General features: G+C 46.3%; 1 protein-coding gene across 7 annotated transcripts in view; it reads right to left on the bottom strand.

Moving 5' to 3' along the window:
* LOC134966647 (scyllo-inositol 2-dehydrogenase (NADP(+)) IolW-like) overlaps nt 1-24,437 on the bottom strand; it is a 455,266-nt gene that overhangs the window by 302,078 nt on the left and 128,751 nt on the right. For 2 of the 7 annotated variants that reach the window (XM_063943549.1, XM_063943547.1), the window contains exon 1: nt 1,558-1,744. The exons of 3 other annotated variants lie outside the window; for them this stretch is intronic. In XM_063943549.1, coding sequence (XP_063799619.1) covers nt 1,558-1,626 — 69 coding nt within the window. In that variant the 5' untranslated portion in view covers nt 1,627-1,744. Of the gene's footprint in view, nt 1-1,557; nt 1,745-24,437 lie in introns of those variants that run through there. 2 more of the 7 variants (XM_063943550.1, XM_063943548.1) reach the window with 1 other exon arrangement.

Here is a 24,437-nt window from a genome sequence, read left to right on the forward strand (position 1 = left end):
TGGGATTTTTCCGTATTTTGGAATAATTGCATACCATAATGAGATATCATGGTGATGGGACCTAAATCTAAGCGCAGAATGCATTTATGTTACATATACAACTTATACACAGCCTGAAGGTCATTTAATACAATATTTTTAATAACTTTGTGTATTAAACAAAGTTTTTGTACATTGAGCCATCAAAAAACAAAGGTTTCACTATCTCACTCTCACTCAAAAAAGTCCGTATTTCGGAATATTCCGTATTTCGGAATATTTGGATATGGGATATTCCAGGGGTTCTCAAACTCGGTCCTCAGGACCCCACACAGTGCATGTTTTGCATGTAACCCAGCAAGTGCACAGGTGCATTAATTACTCACAGACACATTTTAAAAGGTCCACAGGTGGAGCTAATTATTTCACTTGTGATTCTGTGAGGAGACCTGCAAAACATGCACTGTGTGGGGTCCTGAGGACCGAGTTTGAGAACCTGTGGGATATTCAACCTGTACCAGCTTTTCCCCAACTCAGTCCTCAAGGCACCCTAACAGTCCATGTTTTAAGGATATCCATCCTTAAGGACAGATTAGTTAAGTAATACTTTAGTTCTATTACACCATCTGTGCACAAGCATGGATGTCCGGAAAACCTGCACTGTCAGGGTGCCTTGAGGACCGAGTTTGAGAAACCCTGGTCTATACATTTTGCGCTATTCTGTAGAATTAGCTATAATGATTAATTACAATTTATCCCTTGCTCGGTTCTTCAAGAACTTTTAGTTACTGATTAAACCTCCACAGTACTAAGACATTCTCTGGAGGAGGAAGCTTGACAAGAAAATACAGCACCGAGCGGATGCCACAGTTACATCAAATTCAGGATAACGTGAATATACTGTATGTGTATTTATTTGCATCTGAAACCGCACCCACATACTGTACACTGGGCACAGACAGTCATTATTGGATCCATCAACATACCTCCCAACATGACCCTCTCCAGGAGGGACACAATGCTCCGCTCCTGGACTTTTCTCTTAATTTATGATTGTCATCACCTGTGGTGAAACACCTTTCTTGTCCATTAACCAGTTCAACACAGGTGCCGGCATTCATAAATTAAGAAAAAAGTCCAGAAGCAGAGCATTGTGTCCCTCCTGGTGAGGGTCATGTTGGGAGGTATGCATCAACCATCTGGTCCCAGCCCTGAATGGATGCTGGGAGGTTTTTCTAGGACTATTAAAGGGAACCTTCTATAACAGATCATGCATGCATTACAGCATAGGTCTGCAATCTCGGTCCTCATTACCCCCACACAGTGCATGTTTTGCAGGTCTCCTCGCAGAATCACAAATGAAATAATTAACTCCACCTGCGGAACTTTTAAAATGTGTCTGTGAGTAATTAATACACCTGTGAACCTGCAAAACATGCACTGTGTGGGCCCCCGAGGACCGAGTTTGCAGACCTATGCATTACAGGGATCACTTTGATATTATGAATAAACACTGCTCTCAATAACATAATCAGGCAGCTACCTAGACCCACATCCTGCTCAGCACAAGTACAGTACCTGGTCAGAGGAGGTGGGCTGATCTTTCCTCTTACTGCTGGACCTGGAGAACTTCCTGAGGAAGTCCATGTTACTCTGTCACCAGTGCAGGATAATGTAACGTGGGGAAGCTCTGCACAGCCAGCCAGCAGACACAATCAAATCCTGTCTGTGGAATACAGGCATTGGCTGCTACCTCCAAGGCACATGAGGAGAACGTCAGTACTAGGCCCGCCCTCCTCTGTGACTGGCTCAGCCTAGCAGTCACTCCTCAGCTCCTTGATGTTGCTGCACTGACACAGAGTATTGGAAGATCAGTGAATGTTTGGCAGCGGTGTATTCTGCCTTCTCTTGCACCTCAGCTGTGGATTATTATAACCTAATGCACACCGAGTGAAAAATATTACTATATAATAGTCAGATAATACGGAGATCTTAGTTGCGTATATCTGCAGATATAGGGTTAAGCCCCCAGGCCCATCGACAAGGCTTCTCCGTCACTGGGGGTCCCTAATACTAGGTATGGGTCCGGGGTGCAGGACCCCATAACGTCGGCACAGGTCGGCTACCCAAGGTCAGCACACAGGTGAGAATTAATAAGGGTTAATAAGAAGCACAGAAGTGCTATGTAAGTGGTGTGATTAAAATAATACAAAAATATATACAAAGTGATAGGGAAAATAATAAGTGTTAATAAAGTGTTAGGGTGTGCCGACCTGAAGCAGCCCAGCCATACCGACACAGGGGCCACCGCACCCCACACCCACCCCATAAATAATTACAAATATGTCTGGGTTAAATTCCCAGTGTAAGGCCACATGGTAATGGCTCCTACAGCATCTGAGAGCCAGCTTACCTGGAGATACCCCTGGCTTCCCCTATGGCACTCTGGAGTCAGCAATCCCTCCTAATGCTGACCCATCCATGCCTCTCTAAATACATTGCACAAAATGGTAAGCTGCTCAATCAGATTGTGATGTCACTCAGGTGCTAAAAGGGAGGGGTAATTCTGTGTAGGAAAAAACAATTTGTGTTCCCTAATGCACACCGAGTGAAAAATATTACTACATAATAGTCAGATAATACGGAGATCTTAGTTGCGTATATCTGCAGATATAGGGTTAAGCCCCCAGGCCCATCGACAAGGCTTCTCCGTAATATTTTTCACTCGGTGTGCATTAGGGAACACAAATTGTTTTTTCCTACACAGAATTACCCCTCCCTTTTAGCACCTGAGTGACATCACAATCTGATTGAGCAGTTTACCATTTTGTGCATTGGATTATTATAACCTGACAGCCCTAAACATTTATAATTCCTAATGAAGAAGGATATTAATTTCTTCCTTCCAGTACTCACTCATCATAAGTTTTCCGCCAAACCCCATTAAGGTGCGATGAAAAACTTACAATGTGGTCCGCGACAACAGGCAGATATGTCGGCACATCACACAGAATTGAATTCACCCCTCCGATGCTTATCGTAATGGTGAATGGCAACAAGGGAAGTCTCCGCATGTCAGTAAGAGACGCATAGTGCCTTCCGTGGTGCTGTGATGTTTCATGCTGAGCCTGTGAGTAGCTATACTGAGGGCTGTGCCAGTACGGCAATTTCTTATATACCCGATTACACAGGTGACACTGATAACATACACCTGATATACACATATCACATACCTGATACACACCAATTCCTGTATACTGGTGACACTGATAACAGACACCTAATATACACATATGCCTATACACAGATCACATACCTGATACACACCAATTCCTGTACACAGGTGACACTGATAACACACACCCGATATACACATATGCCTATACACAGATCACATACCCGATACACAGAAATTCCTGTACACAGGTGACACTGATAACACACACCTGATATACACATATGCCTATACACAGATTACATACCCGATACACACCAATTCCTGTACACAGGTGACACTGATAACACACACCTGATATACACAGGTCACATACCCGATACACAGCAATTCCTGTACACAGGTGACACAGATCACATACCCTATACACACCAATTCCTGTACACAGGTGACACTGATAACACACCTGATATACACAGATCACATACCCGATACACACCAATTCCTGTACACAGGTGACACTGATAACACACAGCTGATATACACAGATCATCACATACCCAATACACAGCAATTCCTGTACACAGATGACACTGATAACACACACCTGATATACACATATGCCTATACACAGATTACATACCCGATACACACCAATTCCTGTACACAGGTGACACTGATAACACACACCTGATATTATGATATACACAGATCACATACCCGATACACAGCAATTCCTGTACACAGGTGACACTGATAACACACACCTGATATACACAGATCACATACCCGATACACAGCAATTCCTGTGTACAGGTGACACTGATAACACACATCTGATATACACAGATCCCTATACACAGATCATCACATACCCGATACACAGCAATTCCTGTACACAGGTGACACTGATAACACACACCTGATATACACAGATCCCTATACAGATCACATACCCAATACGCACCAATTCCTGTACACAGGTGACACTGATAACACACACCTGATATACACAGATCCGTATACACAGATCATCACATACCCGATACACAGCAATTCCTGTACACAGGTGACTCTGATAACATACACCTGATATACACAGATCACATACCCGATACACAGCAATTCCTGTACACAGGTGACACAGATCACATACCCTATACACACCAATTCCTGTACACAGGTGACACTGATAACATACACCTGATATACACAGATCATCACATACCCAATACACAGCAATTCCTGTACGCAGGTGACACTGATAACATACAGCTGATCTACACAGATCACATACCCGATACACAGCAATTCCTGTACACAGGTGACACTGAGAACACACACCTGATATACACAGATCCGTATACACAGATCATCACATACCCGATACACAGCAATTCCTGTACACAGGTGACACTGATAACACACAGATCATCACATACCCAATACACAGCAATTCCTGTACGCAGGTGACACTGATAACATACACCTGATATACACAGATCATCACATACCCGATACACAGCAATTCCTGTACACAAGTGACACTGATAACACACACCTGATATACACAGATCCCTATAAACAGATCATCACATACCCGATACACAGCAATTCCTGTACACAAGTGACACTGATAACACACACCTGATATACACAGATCCCTATAAACAGATCATCACATACCCGATACACAGCAATTCCTGTACACAGGTGACACTGATAACACACACCTGATATACACAGATCCCTATACACAGATCACATACCCGATACACAGCAATTCCTGTACACAGGTGACATTCATAACATACACCTGATATACACAGATCCGTATACGCAGATCATCACATACCCGATACACAGCAATTCCTGTACACAGGTGACACTGATAACATACACCTGATATACACAGATCACATACCCGACACACAGCAATTCCTGTACACAGGTGACACTGATAACACACACTTGATATACACAGATCCCTATACACAGATCATCACGTACCCGATACACGGCAATTCTTGTACACAGGTGACACTGATAACACACACCTGATATACACAGATCCCTATACACAGATCACATACCTGATACACAGCAATTCCTGTACAGGTTACACTGATAACTCACACATGATATACAAAGACCCTGATACACAGCAATTCCTGTACACAGGTTAAGGAGGGTACACACAGAGATGTCCATGCTTAAAAATAGGATTTTAATTACCTACCGATAAATCCTTTTCTCGTAGTCCGTAGAGGATGCTGGGGTCCACATTTGTACTATGGGGTATAGACGGGTCCACTAGGAGCCATTGGCACTTTAAGAGTTTAACAGTGTGGGCTGGCTCCTCCCTCTATGCCCCTCCTACCAGACCCAGTCTAGAAACTGTGCCCGAGGAGACGGACAACTTTGAGAGAAGGATTTTACACAGATAGTGGCGAGATTCACACCAGCTCACACAACAAGGCAAACCAAGCTAACTAGCTTCAAAACTCAGCAACAGCTGAATAACATTACTGAACTCAGTAACAATGCAGTACTTAACTAAGAACAAAGCAGTACTGAATCAAGTAACCACTGCAGGATAACGAAGCGCTGGGCGGGCAGTGGCAAACGCAGGATTTGCATGGGGGGGTTTCCAGAACTGGGCGGAGCCAATCACGGGGGTGGGGACTGAGGTGACCCAGTAATGCTGGGTCCGTAAAACTAGTGTGTCTGTGTATATATATATATATATATATATATATACATATATATATACATATATCTACATACATATATATATATATATATATATATATATATATATATACACACACATACATATACACATATACATAGCATATTAAACATGCATACATATATATATATGTACACACACATACAGTACACATATATATACACATGTATATATATATATATATATATATCATATGTGTGTTCGTGTGTGTGTGTTTATATGTATGTATGTATATACATGTGTATATATGTATGCACATGGATACATATGTACTATAATTAAAATAAAGTAAACTTTTATTGCACTTACAAGTGCCACCAGGAAGACAGCAGGCTGCAGAGGATGCTAGACAGCCATTAATAATACTCATGCAGCAAAAAAAAAAAATTTCCCCCCTTAGTGGAGGGGGGTTTCTGGGTGATCGGAAACCCCCCCTGGGTGCGCCACTGGCGGGCGCCCAGCATCCTCTACGGACTACGGGAAAAGGATTTACCGGTAAGTAATTAAAATACTATTTTCTCTTACGTCCTAGAGGATGCTGGGGTCCACATTAGTACCATGGGGATGTACCAAAGCTACCAGAACGGGAGGGAGAGATCGGAGGCTCCTGCAGGACTGATTGACCAAACTTAAGGTCCTCAGAGGCCAAAGTATCGAACCTGTAGAATTTTGCAAACGTGTTCGACCCAGACCAAGTAGCCGCTCGGCAAAGCTGTAAAGCCGAGACACCCTTGGCAGCCGCCCAGGAAGAACCCACCTTACGAGTAGAGTGGGCCTTTACAGATTTTGGACACTGCAGTCCTGCCATGGAATACGCATGCTGGATAGTGAACCTAATCCAGCGACAGATCGTCTGCTTAGAAGCAGGACACCCAAGTTTCTTGGGATCATACAGGACAGAGAGTCCGATTTTCTGTGACGAGCAGTCCTCTTCACATAGATTTTCAGAGCCCTTACAACATTCAAGGACTTTGATGGAATTAAGGAGTCAGTAGCTACTGGCACCACAATAGGTTGGTTGATATGAAAAGCCGACACAACCTTTGGAAGGAACTGCTGACTTGTCCGGAGCTCAGCTCTATCTTCATGGAAGATCAAGTAGGGACTTTTACAAGACAAAGCCCCCAACTCCGACACACGTCTAGCAGAAGCCAAGGCCAACAAAGTGACAGCCTTCCACGTGAGAAACTTGACCTCAACCTCTTGTAGAGGCTCGAACCAATCCGATTGGAAGAACTGCAACACCACGTTAAGATCCCAGAGTGCCGTAGGTGGCACAAAGGGAGGCTGGATGTGCAGAACCCCTTTCAAAAAAAGTCTGAACCTCAGGGAGGGAAGCAAGCTGTTTCTGGAAGAAAATGGATAAGGCCGAAATCTGGACCTTTACGGATCCCAAACGCAGGCCCATATCCATACCTGCTTGCAGGAAGAGGAGAAACCATGCCAGTTGAAACTCCACCGTAGGAAACTTCTTGGATTCACACCAAGACACATACTTTTTCCAAATGCGATGGTAATGTTTAGACGTAGCTCCTTTCCTAGCCTGTATCAGGGTAGGAATAACCATGTTCCGAGCTAATATCTGGTGTTCAACCTCCATGCCGTCAAACGTAGCCATGGTAAGTATTGATAAGCTAACAGCCCCTGTTGTAGAAGATCCTCCCGAAGAGGAAGAGGCCTTGGATCTTCCAGCAGTGGATCCAGCAGATCCGCGTACCAAGTCCTCCCTGGCCAGTCCAGAGCAATGAGGATCGCCTGAACTCTTGTTCTTTTTACAAGCTTTAGAATTCTTGGAATGAGAGGAAGTGGAGGGAACACATACACTGACTTGAACACCCACGGTGTTACCAGGGCATCCACCGCCACTGCTTGTGGGTCTCTCAACCTGGAACAGTACCTCTGAAGTTTCTTGTTGAGACACGAGGCCATCATGTCTATTTAAGGTACGCCCCAACGACTGGTCACCTCCGTGAACACCTCCAGATGGAGGCCCCATTCTCCTGGATGGAGATCGTGCCTGCTGAGGAAGTCCGCTTCCCAATTTTCCACTCCCGGAATGAAGATTGCTGACAGCGCCACTACATGCCTTTCTGCCCAGAGGATGATTCTTGTTACCTCTGACATTGCAGATCTGCTCTTCATTCCGCCCTGTCGGTTTATGTAGGCCACCGTCGTTACATTGTCCGACTGCACTTGAATGGCCTGATTTTGCAGAAGTTGTGCTGTTTGTAGAAGACCGTTGTACACGGCTCTTAGCTCCAGGATGTTTATTTGAAGAAGGGATTTCTGACTTGACCACCTTCCTTGGAAGGTTTCCCCTTGGGTGACTGCGCCCCACCCTCTGAGACTTGCATCTGTGGTTAGTAGGATCCAGTTCTGAACCCAGAACCTGCGGCCCTCGAGAAGGTTGAGGCAGTTGCAGCCACCAGAGGAGTGAAATCCTTGCTTTTGGCGACAGACGTGTCCTCTGGTGCATGTGTAGGTGAGATCCCGACCACTTGTCGAGGAGATCCAGTTGGAATGACCGAGCGTGAAATCTTCCGTACTGTAGAGCCTCGTAAGAGGCAACCATCTTCCCCAGAAGGCGAATGCACTGATGGACTGACACCCGGGTTGGCTTCAGGACATCCTGGACCATTGTTTGAATCACCAACGCTTTCTCCTCCGGTAGAAACACCCTCTGCACTTCTGTGTCGAGGATCATTCCCAGGAACGACAATCTCCTTGTCGGCTCCAAATGTGACTTTGGAAGGTTCAGGATCCAACCGTGCTCCCTGAGTAGATGAGTCGTGAGAGCAATGGACTGTAACAACTTCTCCCTGGACAATGACTTTATCAGCAGGTCGTCCAGATATGGAATTATGTTCACCCCCTGTCTGCGGAGGAGAACCATCATCTCTGCCATCACCTTAGTGAACACCCTCGGTGCCGTGGAGAGGCCAAATGGCAGCGCCTGGAACTGATAGTGACAGTCCAACAGTGCAAATCTGAGATAAGCCTGGTGTGGCGACCAAATCGGAATGTGGAGGTACGCATCCTTGATATCCAGGGATACCAGAAACTCCCCCTCCTCCAGACCTGAGATCACCGCTCTCAGAGACTCCATTTTGAATTTGAACTCCCTCAGATAAGGGTTTAACGATTTCAAGTTCAAAATCGGTCTGACCGAACCATCCGGTTTTGGTACCACAAAAGGTTTGAATAATACCCCTTGGTTTGCATATGAGTTGGAACAATGACCTGTGACTTCTCCAATTTTTGGATGGCGTCCTGTAATATAGCCCTGTCTGCCAGCAAAACTGGCAAGCCTGATTTGAAGAATCGGTGCGGCAGAAGTTGTTGAAACTCCAGTCTGTACCCCTGGGACACAGTACCCAGGGATCCAGGCCGGACGACACCCAGACGTGACTGAAAGGTCTGAGCCTCACACCCACCAGCCCATCTTCCAGGCTTTGCGGACCACCATCATGCTGAGGATTTTGAGGAACCAGAAGCCGGTTTCTGGTCCTGGGAGCCTGCGGGTGCAGGCTTTTTGGATTTTGTACGACCACCTCTAAAGAAGGTGGTAGGAGGCTTGGACTTTTTTGTCTTAGCGGTCCGAAAGGACTGCGATGCAGATGAAGAAAAGGGTTTCTTCGTAGAAGGCGTAGCTGAGGGAAGAAAAGGTGACTTACCCGCGGTTGCCGTGGAAATCCACACATCCAATGCTTCCCCAAATAGAGCCTGACCTGTGTAGGGTAGGTTCCCCACACTTCTCCTGCATTCCGCGTCTGCATTCCATTGGCGTAGCCAGAGACCCCTGCGAGCTGAGACAGACATGGTAGACACCCTTGCAGTCAGCGTACCCAGGTCCTTCATGGATTCCACCATGAACCCCGCAGAATACTGTATGTTACGTAAAAACAATTCAATGTCACTTCTATCCATTGAATCCAAATCCTCAAGTAACGTGCCTGACCACTTTACTATAGCTTTAGAAATCTATGCACAGGCAATAATGGGCCGAAACGCCACCCCTGAAGCAGTGTATATGGATTTGAGCGTAGTGTCAATCTTACGATCAGCTGGTTCTTTTAACGCAGTAGATCCAGTGACAGGTAAAACCACCTTCTTTGACAGTCTGGAAAACTATGGGTGGGTTTTAACATTTTTTCCTATCCTCCTCAGGGAAGGGAAAGGCAACCAAAACCCTTTTGGGGATCTGGAATTTTTTATCTGGGTTCTCCCAGGATTTTTCAAATAAAGCGTTTAATTCTTTAGATGCAGGGAAGGTTAGTGAGGCTTTCTTATTATCTGTGAAGTAAGTCTCCTCAACCTGCTCAGGAGTTGTGTCAGAAATGTTTAACACATCTCTAATAGCCTCAATCATGAGCTGCACCCCCTTAGCCAGGGATGCCGCCCCCCTCAGCACATCCCCATCACAGTCAGTCGGTATCCGTGTCATCTTGCATAATCTGGGCAAGTGCACGTTTTTGTGGGTATATCCTAGGGGATTTTTAAGGAATAGGGACAGAACCTGACCAAACTGCCATAGACTTCTTTAATACCTGAGTTTCAGTCTCAGTATGAGCTACCCTAGTAGAGAACTGAGAGATCATTCCCTTAATAGAGGTCAACCACTCAGGCTCAGTAATAGGGATCTGAAACAAAACATTACATTCCTGTGTACATGGAATGGATTCCTCCTGAGATTAAATGTAAAGGACACAGAGTCCCAGGACATGGCTGTGTGAGAAACAAACACCCACACACACACAGGAAAATGACAGACACCGTTTCCCCCCAAGTATGCCACAGAGAAACACAGAGCTTGGAGCCAACACACACACAGCGCTTCCAAAGGTAGATATATACCTGGCGCTGGTTGTGTACCTTAATAGACTACACCAGAGGTCTCAAACTCGGTCCTCGGGAGCCCACACAGTGCATGTTTTGCAGGTAACCCAGCAGGTGCACAGGTGTATTAATTACTCACTGACATATTTTAAAAGGTCCACAGGTGGAGCTAATTATTTCACTTGCGATTCTGTGAGGAGACCTGCAAAACATGCACTGTGTGGGCTCCCGAGGACCGAGTTTGAGAACCTCTGGACTACACAGTAATTACACAGCCTCCCCCCCCCCTTCTATAACCCCCTGGTACCGGACAGGATAGCCGGAGTTGCGTGGAGCGACAGCTTTCCCTGTCAGCGTCACTGGAGTGGATCTGCAGGCAGGAAAATGGCACTGGTGAGCTGCTGGGTCCGCTCTGAGGAGAAGCTCCGCCCCCTGAACATGGCGCTGCTTCCCGCTCTTCACTTCTTTATACTGGCCTGAGGTATGGTGCTGGCAGCGTTACCGAGGTCCCTGACAGTGTGAGTGACCAGTGTAGGGCATAGGCGCTGGCTCAGGGCACCCCCCATAGCGCCGCACAGTGTACCGCTGAGCCTCCGGAGCGCAGTTAATGCCCCGCTCCCACCCTGTTGCCGCCATCTTCACACCGGCTCCCCGCTTGCCAGAGATGGGGGTGACTCACTCGCTACCGGAATCTTCTGGCTTTGTTGGGGGGCGGTGGCATGCTGCGGGAGTGAGCGGTCGCCTGGGGCGGCTAACGATCATCACCCTCAGGAGCTCAGTGTCCTGTCAGCGGAGATAGTGGCTCGAACCCCTCAGGGCGGACACTACTCACCCCCTAAGTCCCACGAAGCAGGGAGGCTGTTGCCAGCAGCCTCCCTGTGCCTAACTAACTCTTAGAAAAAAATAAAACTGAAGAAGCTCTAGGAGCTTCCCTAGCTGTGACCGGCTCCTCCGGGCACATTTTCTAAACTAAGTCTGGTAGGAGGGGCATAGAGGGAGGAGCCAGCCCACACTGTTAAACGCTATCGCCCGTGTTAGATTGGCCTGCATGCAGGCTAAATCTAGTAGATCGATCACTTCACCGCTGTGTGCTGAGCGGGGGGAGAGATGTTTGCTGAGCAGTCTGTGATAGATCGTTCAGCACACATCTCTAGGTGTGTATCCCCCTTTACACTGATAACACACCTGATATACACAGGTCCCTATACACAGATCACATACCCGATACACAATTCCTGTACAGGTTACACTGATAACACACCTGATACATACAGATCCCTATACATATACAAAGATCATCACATACCCGATACACAACAATTTCTGTACGCAGGTTACACTGATCAGTGCAAACGCAGGATTTGTAGGGGGTGGTCTCCTTCTATGTGTTCTATATACACATTGGGGGTGATTCCGAGTTGTTCGCTCGCTAGCTGCTTTTAGCAGCATTGCACACGCTAAGCCGCCGTCCTCTGGGAGTGAATCTTAGCTTAGCAGAAGTGCGAACGAAAGATTAGCAGAATTGCGAATAGAAATTTCTTAGCAGTTTCTGAGTAGCTCCAGACCTACTCAGCCATTGCGACCAGCTCAGTCTTTTTCGTTCCTGGTTTGACGTCACAAACACACCCAGCGTTTGCCCAACCACTCCCCCGTTTCACCAGCCACTCCTGCGTTTTGCAACTCGAACGCCTTTCTGTTTTTCCGCACACTCCCATAAAACGGCCAGTTTCCGCCCAGAAACACCCACTTCCTGTCAATCACACTCCGATCAGCACAGCGATGAAAAAGCTTTGTTATGTCGTGAGTAAAATACCAAACTTTTGTGTAAAATAACTAAGCGCATGCGCTCTGCGAACCTTGCGCATGCGCAGTAAGCGACTAATCGCAGTATAGCGAAAATCGGCAACGAGCGAACAACTCGGAATGACCCCCATAGAACACAATACACAAACATAAAACACATATAAACATTACACCATCCGTACATGGGCAGTTTGCATTACTGCCTCACAGCACTAAGGTCATGGATTCGATTCCCACGATGGCCCTAAGTTTGTATATTCTCCACGGGCTTGCGTGGGTTTCCTCCAGGTACTCCGGTTTCCTCCCACAATCCAAAAATACACTGACAGGCTAATTGGCTTGCAACAAAAATTGACCCTAGCGTGAATGTGTCTGTGTGTACATGTGGTATGGAATATAGATTGTAAGCTCCACTGGGGCAGAATGGACAAATATTCTCTATAAAGCACTGCGGAACATGTGTGCGCGGGTTCAGTATGATTTCCCAGCGGCGATGCTGGCCGTCAGTATACCGACAACGGCATCCCGGCCGCCAGTACGCCGGCTGCGCTCGCCACAGCTTCTATTCCCACTATGGGTGTTGTGGACACACACGAGCGGGAATAGACCCTGAGCGTCAGGATTCTGAATGTCGGCAGTGCCAGCTGTCGGGATTCCGGTGTCGGTATCCTGACCGCCAGGATCTCAACATCCGACAAAGTAACTGCATCCCATGTGTGCTATATAAATAACTGGTAATAAATACACACACATAGAACACATACATATACACACAAACACACACTTACTCTGACTTCTGGAGCCTGCTCTGAGGGAAGAGGATGCTGCAGCTGGAAGTCATTGATGCCGAGTCTGGGCAGGGGCACTTTTCATCATTAGACCCCATAATGCTGTAATTAGCACGTGGTGGTGAGGGGGCGGAGCCATTAGGATGCAATTCTATGAGAATGATGTCATATTGGCTCTGCCCCGTCACAACCAACCTGCGAAACGTGGCATACAGCCACAAGGGGGCGGAGCTCCGAAAGCCAGCCATGGAGCCACGGCTAAGTAAAAAAAACAACATTTGATCCATCAAGGGGAGTGTCTGGGTATTCATAACCCCCTGCTTGATCTACTGCTGATAACACAAGCCTGATATACACACTGTAGATCCCTATACACAGTGTAACACTGTAGGGGTGCAAGGCGCCTTTTCCTGGGGAATATGGCCGCACGCAGCAGCTGAGGAACAACACAAGTCCAGTTTCTGGTACAACTGACCCCGGCCAGTTTTATTGAAACAGAAAATAAAACAAAACCCAAAAATAAAAATACCTTGCCTGTCCGGCACTAACTAAACATAAGATATTCCTAACTGTCACTAAACAAAACACAGAGTTCTTCAGTACATACTGTATAGCTTACTTGCATCAGAAAGCGTGTCTCTCACACACAGATCCTCCAGCCTTCCCAGGCAGTCTGCCCATACTAATCAGGTTAGAAGCACTATAACACTCTTACACAGCTGAAACCCTGATTAGCCCTCTGTGAGGCCAAAGACCCGAACTGGGCCCAATGTCTAGAACTCGCCTTATCTCTCTCTCAGAGCCTTTACCCAGCTTTTACAGCAAACTGAACAGGTTCAGACAAAACAAAAAGCATTTTTCCTAGAAGTTAACATTTTCTAAAACATGTAAGACAAGAACCTGGGACAAATATACCTGCCCTCAAACACTATCCCAGTGTTCTTGTCACATATCCCCCTCCCCTGTTTCGACCTAGGGGCCGGAACACTTGTAGCCCCCAAACAGAAGATGCGAGACAATGCATCTGCGTTGGCCAATTGTGTTCCCGGTCTATGTTCGACAGTAAACTTAAAGTCCTGCAACGCTAGAAACCATCTAGTTACACGAGCATTCTTGCCTCTATTTACATACATCCATTTTAAAGGGGCATGGTCTGTCACTAGTCTGAATTGTCTACCCAAGAGGTAATACCTCAAGGTATCTAGTGCCCACTTAATGGCCAAAGCCTCCTTTTCCACAATGGCATACCTTTTTTCATGCTCATTGAGTTTCCTACTCAAATAAATGATAGGGTGTTCGTCCCCATCTCTGGTTTGGGACAGCACAGCACCTATCCCTACCTCTGAGGCATCTGTCTGTACCACAAATTCTTTTGAAAAATCTGGTGTTATCAACACCGGTTGTGAACACAAAGCCACTTTTAACGCTTGGAACGCCTTTTCTGCATCAGGGTTCCATTTCACCACATTTGACTGCTTCCCTTTGGTAAGGTCTGACAACGGCACCGCTGTGGTCGCAAAATTAGGAATAAACCGTCTATAGTACCCAGTAATTCCCAAAAAAGCCCTTACCTGTTTTTTATTTACTGGACGAGGCCAGTTTTGAATAGCATCAACTTTATTCAATTGGGGCCTAATCAGACCTCTGCCTATGGTGAAGCCCAAGTATTTGACCTCCTCCATTGCGAGGCAGCACTTCTTTGGGTTAGCAGTTAACCCTGCCTCTCTGATTGAGTCCAGTACTGCTTGTACTTTAACCAAATGGGACCCCCAGTCTGTACTGTGAATTACCACATCATCCAAATAGGCAGCTGCATATTTTCTATGGGGCCTCAAAATTTTATCCATCGCCCGTTGAAAGGTTGCTGGAGCCCCATGCAACCCAAAGGGTAACATCTTATACTGGTACAGCCCCTCCGGAACCGAAAAGGCTGTTTTTTCTTTGGCGCTATCAGATAAAGGTATTTGCCAGTAACCTTTGGTCAGGTCCAATGTGGTGAGAAACCTGGCTGTTCCCAGCCTTTCTACAAGCTCATCCACACGGGGCATGGGGTATGCGTCAAACTTGGACACCTCATTTAACTTCCGAAAGTCATTACAGAAGCGTATGCTACCGTCGGGCTTCGGGATGAGCACTATGGGACTGGACCACTCACTGTTAGACTCCTCTATGACTCCCAGTTCTAACATGGTTTTAACTTCCTTAGAAATAGCTTCTCGCTGAGCTTCAGGAATCCTATATGGCTTTAAATGAACCCTGACCCCTGGTTCTGTGACAATGTCATGTTTTATTATGGTCGTTCGGCCAGGCAGCTCTGAAAATACCTCCCTATTTTGGATGAGAAATTCTTTAACCTGATTGTTCTGATCAGCTGATAATGTCTCTGACACCTTCACTGCGGGAAGCAACCGGGGTGAAGACACCGAAGGGCAAGGCTCCGCTGACAGAGACAACCTATCTTTCCAGGGTTTGATTAAGTTAACATGGTAGATCTGTTCGGGTTTTCTCTTTCCCGGCTGGTATACTTTGTAATTAACCTCATTCACTTTTTCCCTAATCTCAAATGGACCCTGCCATTTAGCTAGGAATTTGCTTTCCACAGTGGGTACCAAAACAAGAACTCTATCGCCAGGAGCAAATTCCCGTATCTTGGCACTCCAGTTATAGACCCTCTGTTGAGCACTTTGGGCCTGTTCCATGTGCTCTCTGACAACAGGTACCACGGCTGCAATCCTATCCTGCATTTGTGTTACATGCTCAATAACGCTTCTATAAGGAGTGGGCTGTCCTTCCCACGTCTCTTTGGCAATATCCAACAGCCCTCTGGGGTGTCTACCATACAACAAATCAAATGGAGAAAACCCCGTAGAGGACTGAGGAACTTCTCTGATGGCCATTAACAAGTAGGGCAACAAACAATCCCAGTTTTTCCCATCTCTCTCAACAACCTTTTTTAACATACTTTTTAATGTTTTATTAAACCTTTCCACCAACCCGTCAGTTTGGGGATGGTAGATGGACGTCCTGAGGTGAGTGACCTTAAATAACTTGCACAACTCTTTCATGATCCTTGACATAAATGGAGTACCTTGGTCAGTCAAAATTTCTTTTGGTATTCCCACTCTACTAAATACCTGCACCAGCTCCCTAGCTATCGCCTTGGTTGTGATAGTGCGTAAAGGGACAGCCTCAGGATATCGAGTGGCATAGTCCATAATTACCAGGATATACTGATGGCCCCGAGCAGACTTTAACAAGGGCCCCACGAGATCCATGGCTATTCTGTCAAACGGGACCTCTATAATAGGCATGGGAACTAGTGGGCTCCTGAAATGGGGTCTAGGGGCATGATACTGGCATTCAGGACAGGAAGAACAATATTCAGACACTTCTTTATAAACCCCTGGCCAAAAGAACCTTTGTAAAACTCTTTCAGTGGTTTTTTCTGCCCCTAAATGTCCTGCGGTAACGTGACTATGAGCTAAATCTAGTACCGTTCTCCGATAAGGCTGGGGAACTACCAGCTGTTCCACCACATCCTCACCCCTTTTGACAATGTGGTACAAGAGCTCATTACAGATGGCCATGTGGGGATACGTAACCCTGTCACCTGGTACCACAGGTTCCCCATTAACAATCTTAACATTCTCTCTAGCCTTTATTAAGGTAGGATCCTTTAACTGTTCAGACGCAAACAGATCCTTCTTTACCTCCAGGTCAGGCACGCTTTCAGTTCTAACTACTATGTCTCTGTTCCCGGCAAGAGGGTCCTCACTGGACTCCCCATCTGTCACTTCCCCAGCCAAACTAGCAAAAGGCAAAGGGCCAGAAAGTTCCGAAGACCCACGTACATCCATAAAATCACCGGTATTATCAACTGGCTTTTTACTTCTCACATCTGTTGATAACCGTGATTCCCACAGTTTCCAAAAATGAGGAAAATCCCTCCCTATTATGGCCTCATGCACCAAGGTAGGGACCAGTCCCACTTTAACCATTGCTGACCCACAACAAGTTTCTATATTCACCTCAGCAGTGGCATAATGTTGGGTATCCCCATGTATGCAAGTTACCCCAATAGGTATTTGCTGGACCTTTAAGGGGTTCACTAACCCAGCTTTCACGAGGGTAACTAAACTTCCTGAATCTAGCAAGGCCTCTACCCGGTTACCCTCTAAGAACACATCACACATTTGTTTTTCCAGCTCAGGTGAAGGTACCACAGTACAGGCTAACCTAGCAAAGAAAGACATTCTGCGACATTCAAAGGCAGCATCACATTGCATGGGTTCTTGCGTGACTGGGCAATTGGCAATAACATGACCTGGCATACCACACCTAAAACATTTAACCACACGATTATCAACCCGTTTGGGCAGCATAGACCGTTCTAGCACCATTGGCCTGTCTCCAGGGCCAGTGTTTACAGTCTCTCCAGCCCTGCGTTCTCTTAACCGCCCAGCAACGTTTTCCCACGGAACAGTCTTACCAGTCTTTTCATGAAGGGCGCTGTCGAGGATCTATGGGTTGCTGGGTGGTCATCAGTAGTTCCTCTGCTGCCAAATACCTCTCTACCATGTCCACTAATTGGTCAGCAGTACCCGGGTTTCCATGGCTCACCCACTTGCGCAGGACCATGGGCAAAGATCTCAAGTAGCGGTCCATGACGACTCTTTCCACCATCTGGGGACCAGTTAATGTCTCTGGCTGTAGCCATTTTTTTGTTAGCTGAATAAGGTCGTGCATCTGGGAGCGCGGAGGCTTCTCCATGGCGTACAGCCAACGGTGCACCCGTTGTGCTCGTACTGACAGCGTGACTCCCAGGCGGGTCAGGATCTCAGTCTTTAGTTTATCATAGTCCCGAGCCTCAGCAGGGCTTAAATCAAAGTAAGCTTTTTGGGGCTCACCTGACAGGAAAGGTGCCAGCAGACTGGCCCACTGTGCTTTTGGCCAGTTCTCACGCTCTGCAGTCCTTTCAAACGTGGTCAAGTAGGCCTCCACATCATCAGCCTCTGTCATTTTCTGCAGGAAGTGACTGGCCCGTATAGAACTAGAGCTGGTCGGAGCACTGACGGCCACATCTCCAATCCGGGCTGCAAGGCTCTGCACCACTTCTGTTAAGGCCTGTCTATCCTGACGCTGTTGCCTGTAAAGTTCATCAACAACTGCCTGCTGTTGTCTCTTATTTTCCTCCATTGCCACCTGCTGCTGTCTTATATTTTCCTCCATTGCCACCTGCTGCTGTCTGTTGGCCTCCTGCTGTAGTCTCCAATTTTCTTCCATTGCCACCTGCTGCTGTCGGTTGGCCTCCTGCTGAGCCGCTGTAGCTTGCAGCAAGGCTTTAAGCAGATCCTCCATGTCGACAGATTTTTCAGGCGGCTTTGTAGCTGCTTTCACCCAGGACATATCAAACCCTCAGGGGTGAGTCTCAGTAACTTCACACTGGGCTGTATCTGCATAAACCACCGTTTTCTGCAGGCCTCACAAAGCTGCTGCTTTCACTTATGCGCAGAACGGTGTGCTCGCATTCTCCACCAAGTTGTAACACTGTAGGGGTGCAAGGCGCCTTTTCCTGGGGAATATGGCCGCACGCAGCAGCTGAGGAACAACACAAGTCCAGTTTCTGGTACAACTGACCCCGGCCAGTTTTATTGAAACAGAAAATAAAACAAAACCCAAAAATAAAAATACCTTGCCTGTCCGGCACTAACTAAACATAAGATATTCCTAACTGTCACTAAACAAAACACAGAGTTCTTCAGTACATACTGTATAGCTTACTTGCATCAGAAAGCGTGTCTCTCACACACAGATCCTCCAGCCTTCCCAGGCAGTCTGCCCATACTAATCAGGTTAGAAGCACTATAACACTCTTACACAGCTGAAACCCTGATTAGCCCTCTGTGAGGCCAAAGACCCGAACTGGGCCCAATGTCTAGAACTCGCCTTATCTCTCTCTCAGAGCCTTTACCCAGCTTTTACAGCAAACTGAACAGGTTCAGACAAAACAAAAAGCATTTTTCCTAGAAGTTAACATTTTCTAAAACATGTAAGACAAGAACCTGGGACAAATATACCTGCCCTCAAACACTATCCCAGTGTTCTTGTCACAACAGACATCACTCACCTGATTCACACCAAACCCTATACACAGGTCACACCAGTATCACACACTTGGTACACACTGATCATTATACACAGGTCACGCCAATATCACACAACTAATACATACTACACCAGGACACTAAATGGTGCAGGGGGTGTGACACAGCAATTTGCAGCTGTGTGCAGTGGGGGCAGGGCCGCTATGGTGTAGTTCAGTGGTTCTCAACCTCGGTCCTCGAGTACCCCCAACAGTTCATGTTTTCCAGGTCACCTAGCAGTTGAACAGGTGTATTCATTACTCACTGACACATTATAAAAGACCCACAGGTGTAGCAAATGACTTCACTTGCAATCCTGTGAGGAGACCTGGAAAACATGAACTGTTGGGGGGTACTTAAGGGCCGAGGTTGAGAACCACTGGTGTAGTTCACAGTGAACAACATTATTGATCCAGAAAGCTGGCTTATTCTCTGCCCCAGTGGTGTTCAATCTAAGCCACTGAGGAGGCAGGAAGGACCGGCCCTACTCAACTGTCCTCGTAGCTACTTGGCCTGCACCAATACATACCTCCCAACTTTGGTGTAAGTCGAGGAGGGACCGCAACCGCGGGTGTGTGGCCTAATGGAAAGTGGGAGTAACCATGCGGCAAATGCCGCGATCGCAAGCCACGCCCCTGTTTGTGACATTATGTGGGCATGGACAGCACTGAGAGAGCTGATGGCCATGCCCCCTGTCCCTCTCTGCCAGGAATAGATGCTGCACAGCATCTATTCACTGCTGCTCTGATCAGAGCAGCGAGTGACAGGGGGGATCTCCCAACTGCCCCCCCCCACCCGCGGGACACTGCAACCCGCGGGTGGGACAGCGGGACAGACCGTGAAAAACGGGACTGTCGCGCCAAAATCGGGACAGTTGGGAGGCATGACCAATATCATACCCTCCAACTCTATCGTTTTAGCCAGAACAGTACTGTTTTTTTACGCTCTGTACCTGCCAAAACAGGAACTGTACTGGGCGCAGTGTCTCCTGATTGCTATAGATTTCTATAGCAGCACTGCAGGACATGCCCCATTTTCCCATGGCCACGCCCCATTTCCTCATCTCTACCTGTTTAATAATAATAATAATTTTATTTATATAGCAGTCTTTCTCCCATAGGACTCAAGGTGCTTTACAGGCATCGGGGTATATTCAATTGAAGTCGGAATTGCCATCTTGTCGAAAAGACGGCAGTTTTCGACTTTTTCAGGTCGTAAAGGGTTCCGACCTATTCAATCCCCAGTTTATGTATCTGACAAGTTGGGGAATTCGACTTGTTGGAAAGCACGTGGATGGGAGGAATAGCTGCCGATCCACATGCTTCTGTTGGAAACGGGGCCAAATCCGACAGGATTGACATGAGGGAGCTGAGAGGAGGAGAGGGGGGAGACCAGCGGGGAGACGGGGGAGAGCTGCGGGGAGATGGGGGAGAGCAGCGGCTAGAGCAACGTAGCAGGAGGATGTGGCACAGCCGCCGCTCATGGCAGTGTCCACCCGGCTCCAGCAAGGGAGGTCTCACTTGCTGGAGCCGGATGGGCGCTGCCGTGAGGTCTGGCAGTGGTGCCACATCCTTCTACTACGCTACTGTAGCGCTGCCCCCGTCTCCCCCCCACCCCCCATCTCAGCACCTTTTTTTAAAGTTGGATTGAGATGGTCATTGAATAGCCCTTGTCGGATCCATTCTGACAAATGCATGTCGGAATAGATCCGACTTTAATTGAATATACCCCATAGCATATGGTCTAAAGAATTTAGTGTTACAGCAAGTAGAAAAACCACACAGAAATAAAAAATAACAGAAACCTACAGAGCCCAATAGGTATAGTGCAGTGTTGGAGCCGTCATTTTGGGTAATAACTTCCACGGATTATAAATTCGACCCACAAAAGGTACCAGGTGAGGCAGCCATCTTGGACACAGTACGTAGGTTTACCCTGGGTGGAACAGGTCACGCCTAGCAGTGATGACACAGGTTACACTGTGAGAGAGATATGGGAAAACTGACATGTGTAATAGGCTATAAACTGTATGGATAGATCAGCATGTATCAAAATATAAGAGAAGTACAAAAGATCATAATTATAACAGTGGGAGCAGATATGGGGCGGGAGGGGTTAAAACATTAAAAATAAAGTAAAATAAAAACAGCCTGCTGCAGAAGAAGCTGCCAGTCCGAGTGTATCAAACCACAGCTTTTACAGCCAAATGCAGCTGATGCCATGCACATCACGGGCGTGGTTGGGCTCGATGTCCAAGAGGGTGAAGCGTGGGCGGCAGGATGGTGAGGAGATCCTGGAGCAGAAAAGCTGGGGAATGAGGGATGAGATGATGGTCCCTCAGCAGCAGGGCTGCATTTCAGGTGGCAAGCTGGCAGCTGTTTTGTTCATATGTTTGTAAATCCAGTCATAAGGACACAGAGACATGTGAGTTCACTGCAGTGCTGTTTTATTCCATCACCAACTCCAGGCACACTGCACACTGGACCACCCACTTCCCAGCATCCCCCTAGTCCCAGGGACCATCACTGAAGATTTAGGCTTACACATATTAGTAAGGGAGTGTCTACAAATATTAAGCATTCTAATACACTAACATCACATCCTCTTTTCTTTAAAGATAAGCCCTGTACGCTTCAATGCAACAATTAACAACGTCATATTAAGAACATCATCTAACACGTTTCAATGAGTCTCTCAGGTCTGCGTATTTCCCTTTTGGGTCTTTCATACACAGTCTGTGTTTCATCGACCATGTCGGATCTTTCTAGAATCGTGGTTTGTTCACCATTATCAGGATCACCATACATGTCAGATGCAGGGTATTCTTCAGTCATGTTGTCTTCATTATGGTTAGGTTGAGATCTTAAATCCACCCAATTTCCTCTTACTTCCGTTCCACGCTCTGTACGTATAGTATAAGATCTTGGTGCTACTTGTGCTTGCACAATACCTTTCTGCACCCAAATACCTTTCTCGTGATCTCTGAGACGGACTTGGTCACCCGATTTTAGATCAGATAAGCTTTTTGCTCGCCTGTCATGGAACAGTTTCTGTTTCACCTGTTGACGTTCCTTACTCAGTCTGACCAAAGCTGAGTTATGTGTATTAAGCAGTTCATCATGTATCGGGAGATTTGCTCTAATCCTCCTTCCGATCAGCATTTGTGCAGGAGAAAGTCCATTCTGTAAAGGTGTACTGCGGTAGATTAAAAGACTTTTGTAGAAATCTTCTTTACCTTCTTGAGCTTTTTTCATGAGACTTTTTACAGTTTTTACTGAACTTTCCACCAACCCATTTGAGCGTGGATAGTGGGGACTTGACGTAGTATGGACAAATTCCCACTCATCAGCAAATTGTCTAAATTCAGCACTGGAAAACTGAGGACCATTGTCAGTGAACACTTCCATAGGAACACCATGCCTTGCAAAGATAGACTTCATGCAATTGATTACGGCTTTACTAGTAGTTGTATGTAGTGTCTTCACCTCAGGGTAGTTAGAGTAATAATCAGTCACGACAATGTACGTTTTCCCATTACAATCAAACAAATCTGCACCAACTTTCTGGTACGGTCTCTCTGGCACTGCGTGAGGACTCAGTGGCTCGACTTGTTGTTTCGGTCTATACGTAAGACATAATTCACATGTAGCTGTAATCTGTGCTATGTCTTGGTTCATTCTTGGCCAATACATAACTTCACGCGCTCTCCGCTTACATTTTTCTTCTCCTGAGTGGCCTTCATGTATCTTGCACAGCATAGTTTTTCTTAGTCGTGCAGGTATGACAAACCTATTGCCTTTGTAAATAATACCATCGACAACTGTAAGGTCACTGCGGTACATCCAGTAATCATGGATAGACAGCGGGCACGCATGTTTTTCTGCTGGCCAACCTTTCAGAATGATATCTTTCAACACTTTCATTGTGTCGTCTTTCTCAGTTTCTTTCCTAATCTGTTCTTGTCTTGCAAGAGACACTGGTAGAGAAGCTACGATCAAATTAACATAGGCTTCTATCTCTTCATCCATCAGACTTTTGGAACCTTCACTTTTGTCCACAGCACGAGAAAGTGTATCAGCAATGTACATGTATTTGCCGGGACAGTACAGCAAGTGTACATCATATTTCAGTAGTCTGATAAGCATTTGTTGAATTCTCATGGGACAGTCATGTAATGATTTAGTCATGATAGCTACCAATGGCTTGTGGTCAGTTTCCACTGTAAATGTTTGACCATACACAAACTGATGAAATCGCTCACATGCATATGTGATCGCTAGAAGTTCTTTTTCTATCTGAGCATACCTTGTTTCAGCACTTGTCAGTGCTCTTGATGCATAGATTACTGGTTGCCATGTATCCTCATGTTCTTGTAACAGCACTGAGCCTAGGCCAAATTGCGAAGCATCTGTTGAAATTCTTATTCTTTTCGCAGGATCAAAGAATTTTAGCACTGGTTGCTCTGTAATGATCTGTTTCAAGTTTTGCCAACTTTCTTCTTGTTCATGTGAACACATCCACTCGTTATCTTTGTCCAACAACCATCTAAGAGATGCTGTTCGTTCAGAGAGTTGAGAAATAAACTTTCCTAAGTAAGTAATCATTCCTAGGAATCTTCTGACGTCGTCTTTGTTGTTAGGACCTTCCATGTTCACTATGGCTGATATTTTCCTTGGGTCTGGTTTTACACCTTGATCCGAGACCACATCGCCCATAAAGGTAAGTGTATTCACGACAAATTCACATTTGTCCTTGTTTAGCTTTAGATTCACTTTCTTGACAAGTTCCATTACTTGTCTCAATCTAGAATCATGTTCTTCCTTTGTAGATCCCCAGACAATAATGTCATCCATCATTGTTTCAACACCTGGAATATGTTCAAAAATCATGTGTATCTTTCTGTGATATACTTCTGGAGCAGACAATATTCCATATGGTAGTCGAAGAAATCTTTATCGACC

This window comes from Pseudophryne corroboree, chromosome 10 (genome assembly GCF_028390025.1).
Source record: "Pseudophryne corroboree isolate aPseCor3 chromosome 10, aPseCor3.hap2, whole genome shotgun sequence".
Lineage (NCBI taxonomy): Eukaryota > Metazoa > Chordata > Amphibia > Anura > Myobatrachidae > Pseudophryne > Pseudophryne corroboree.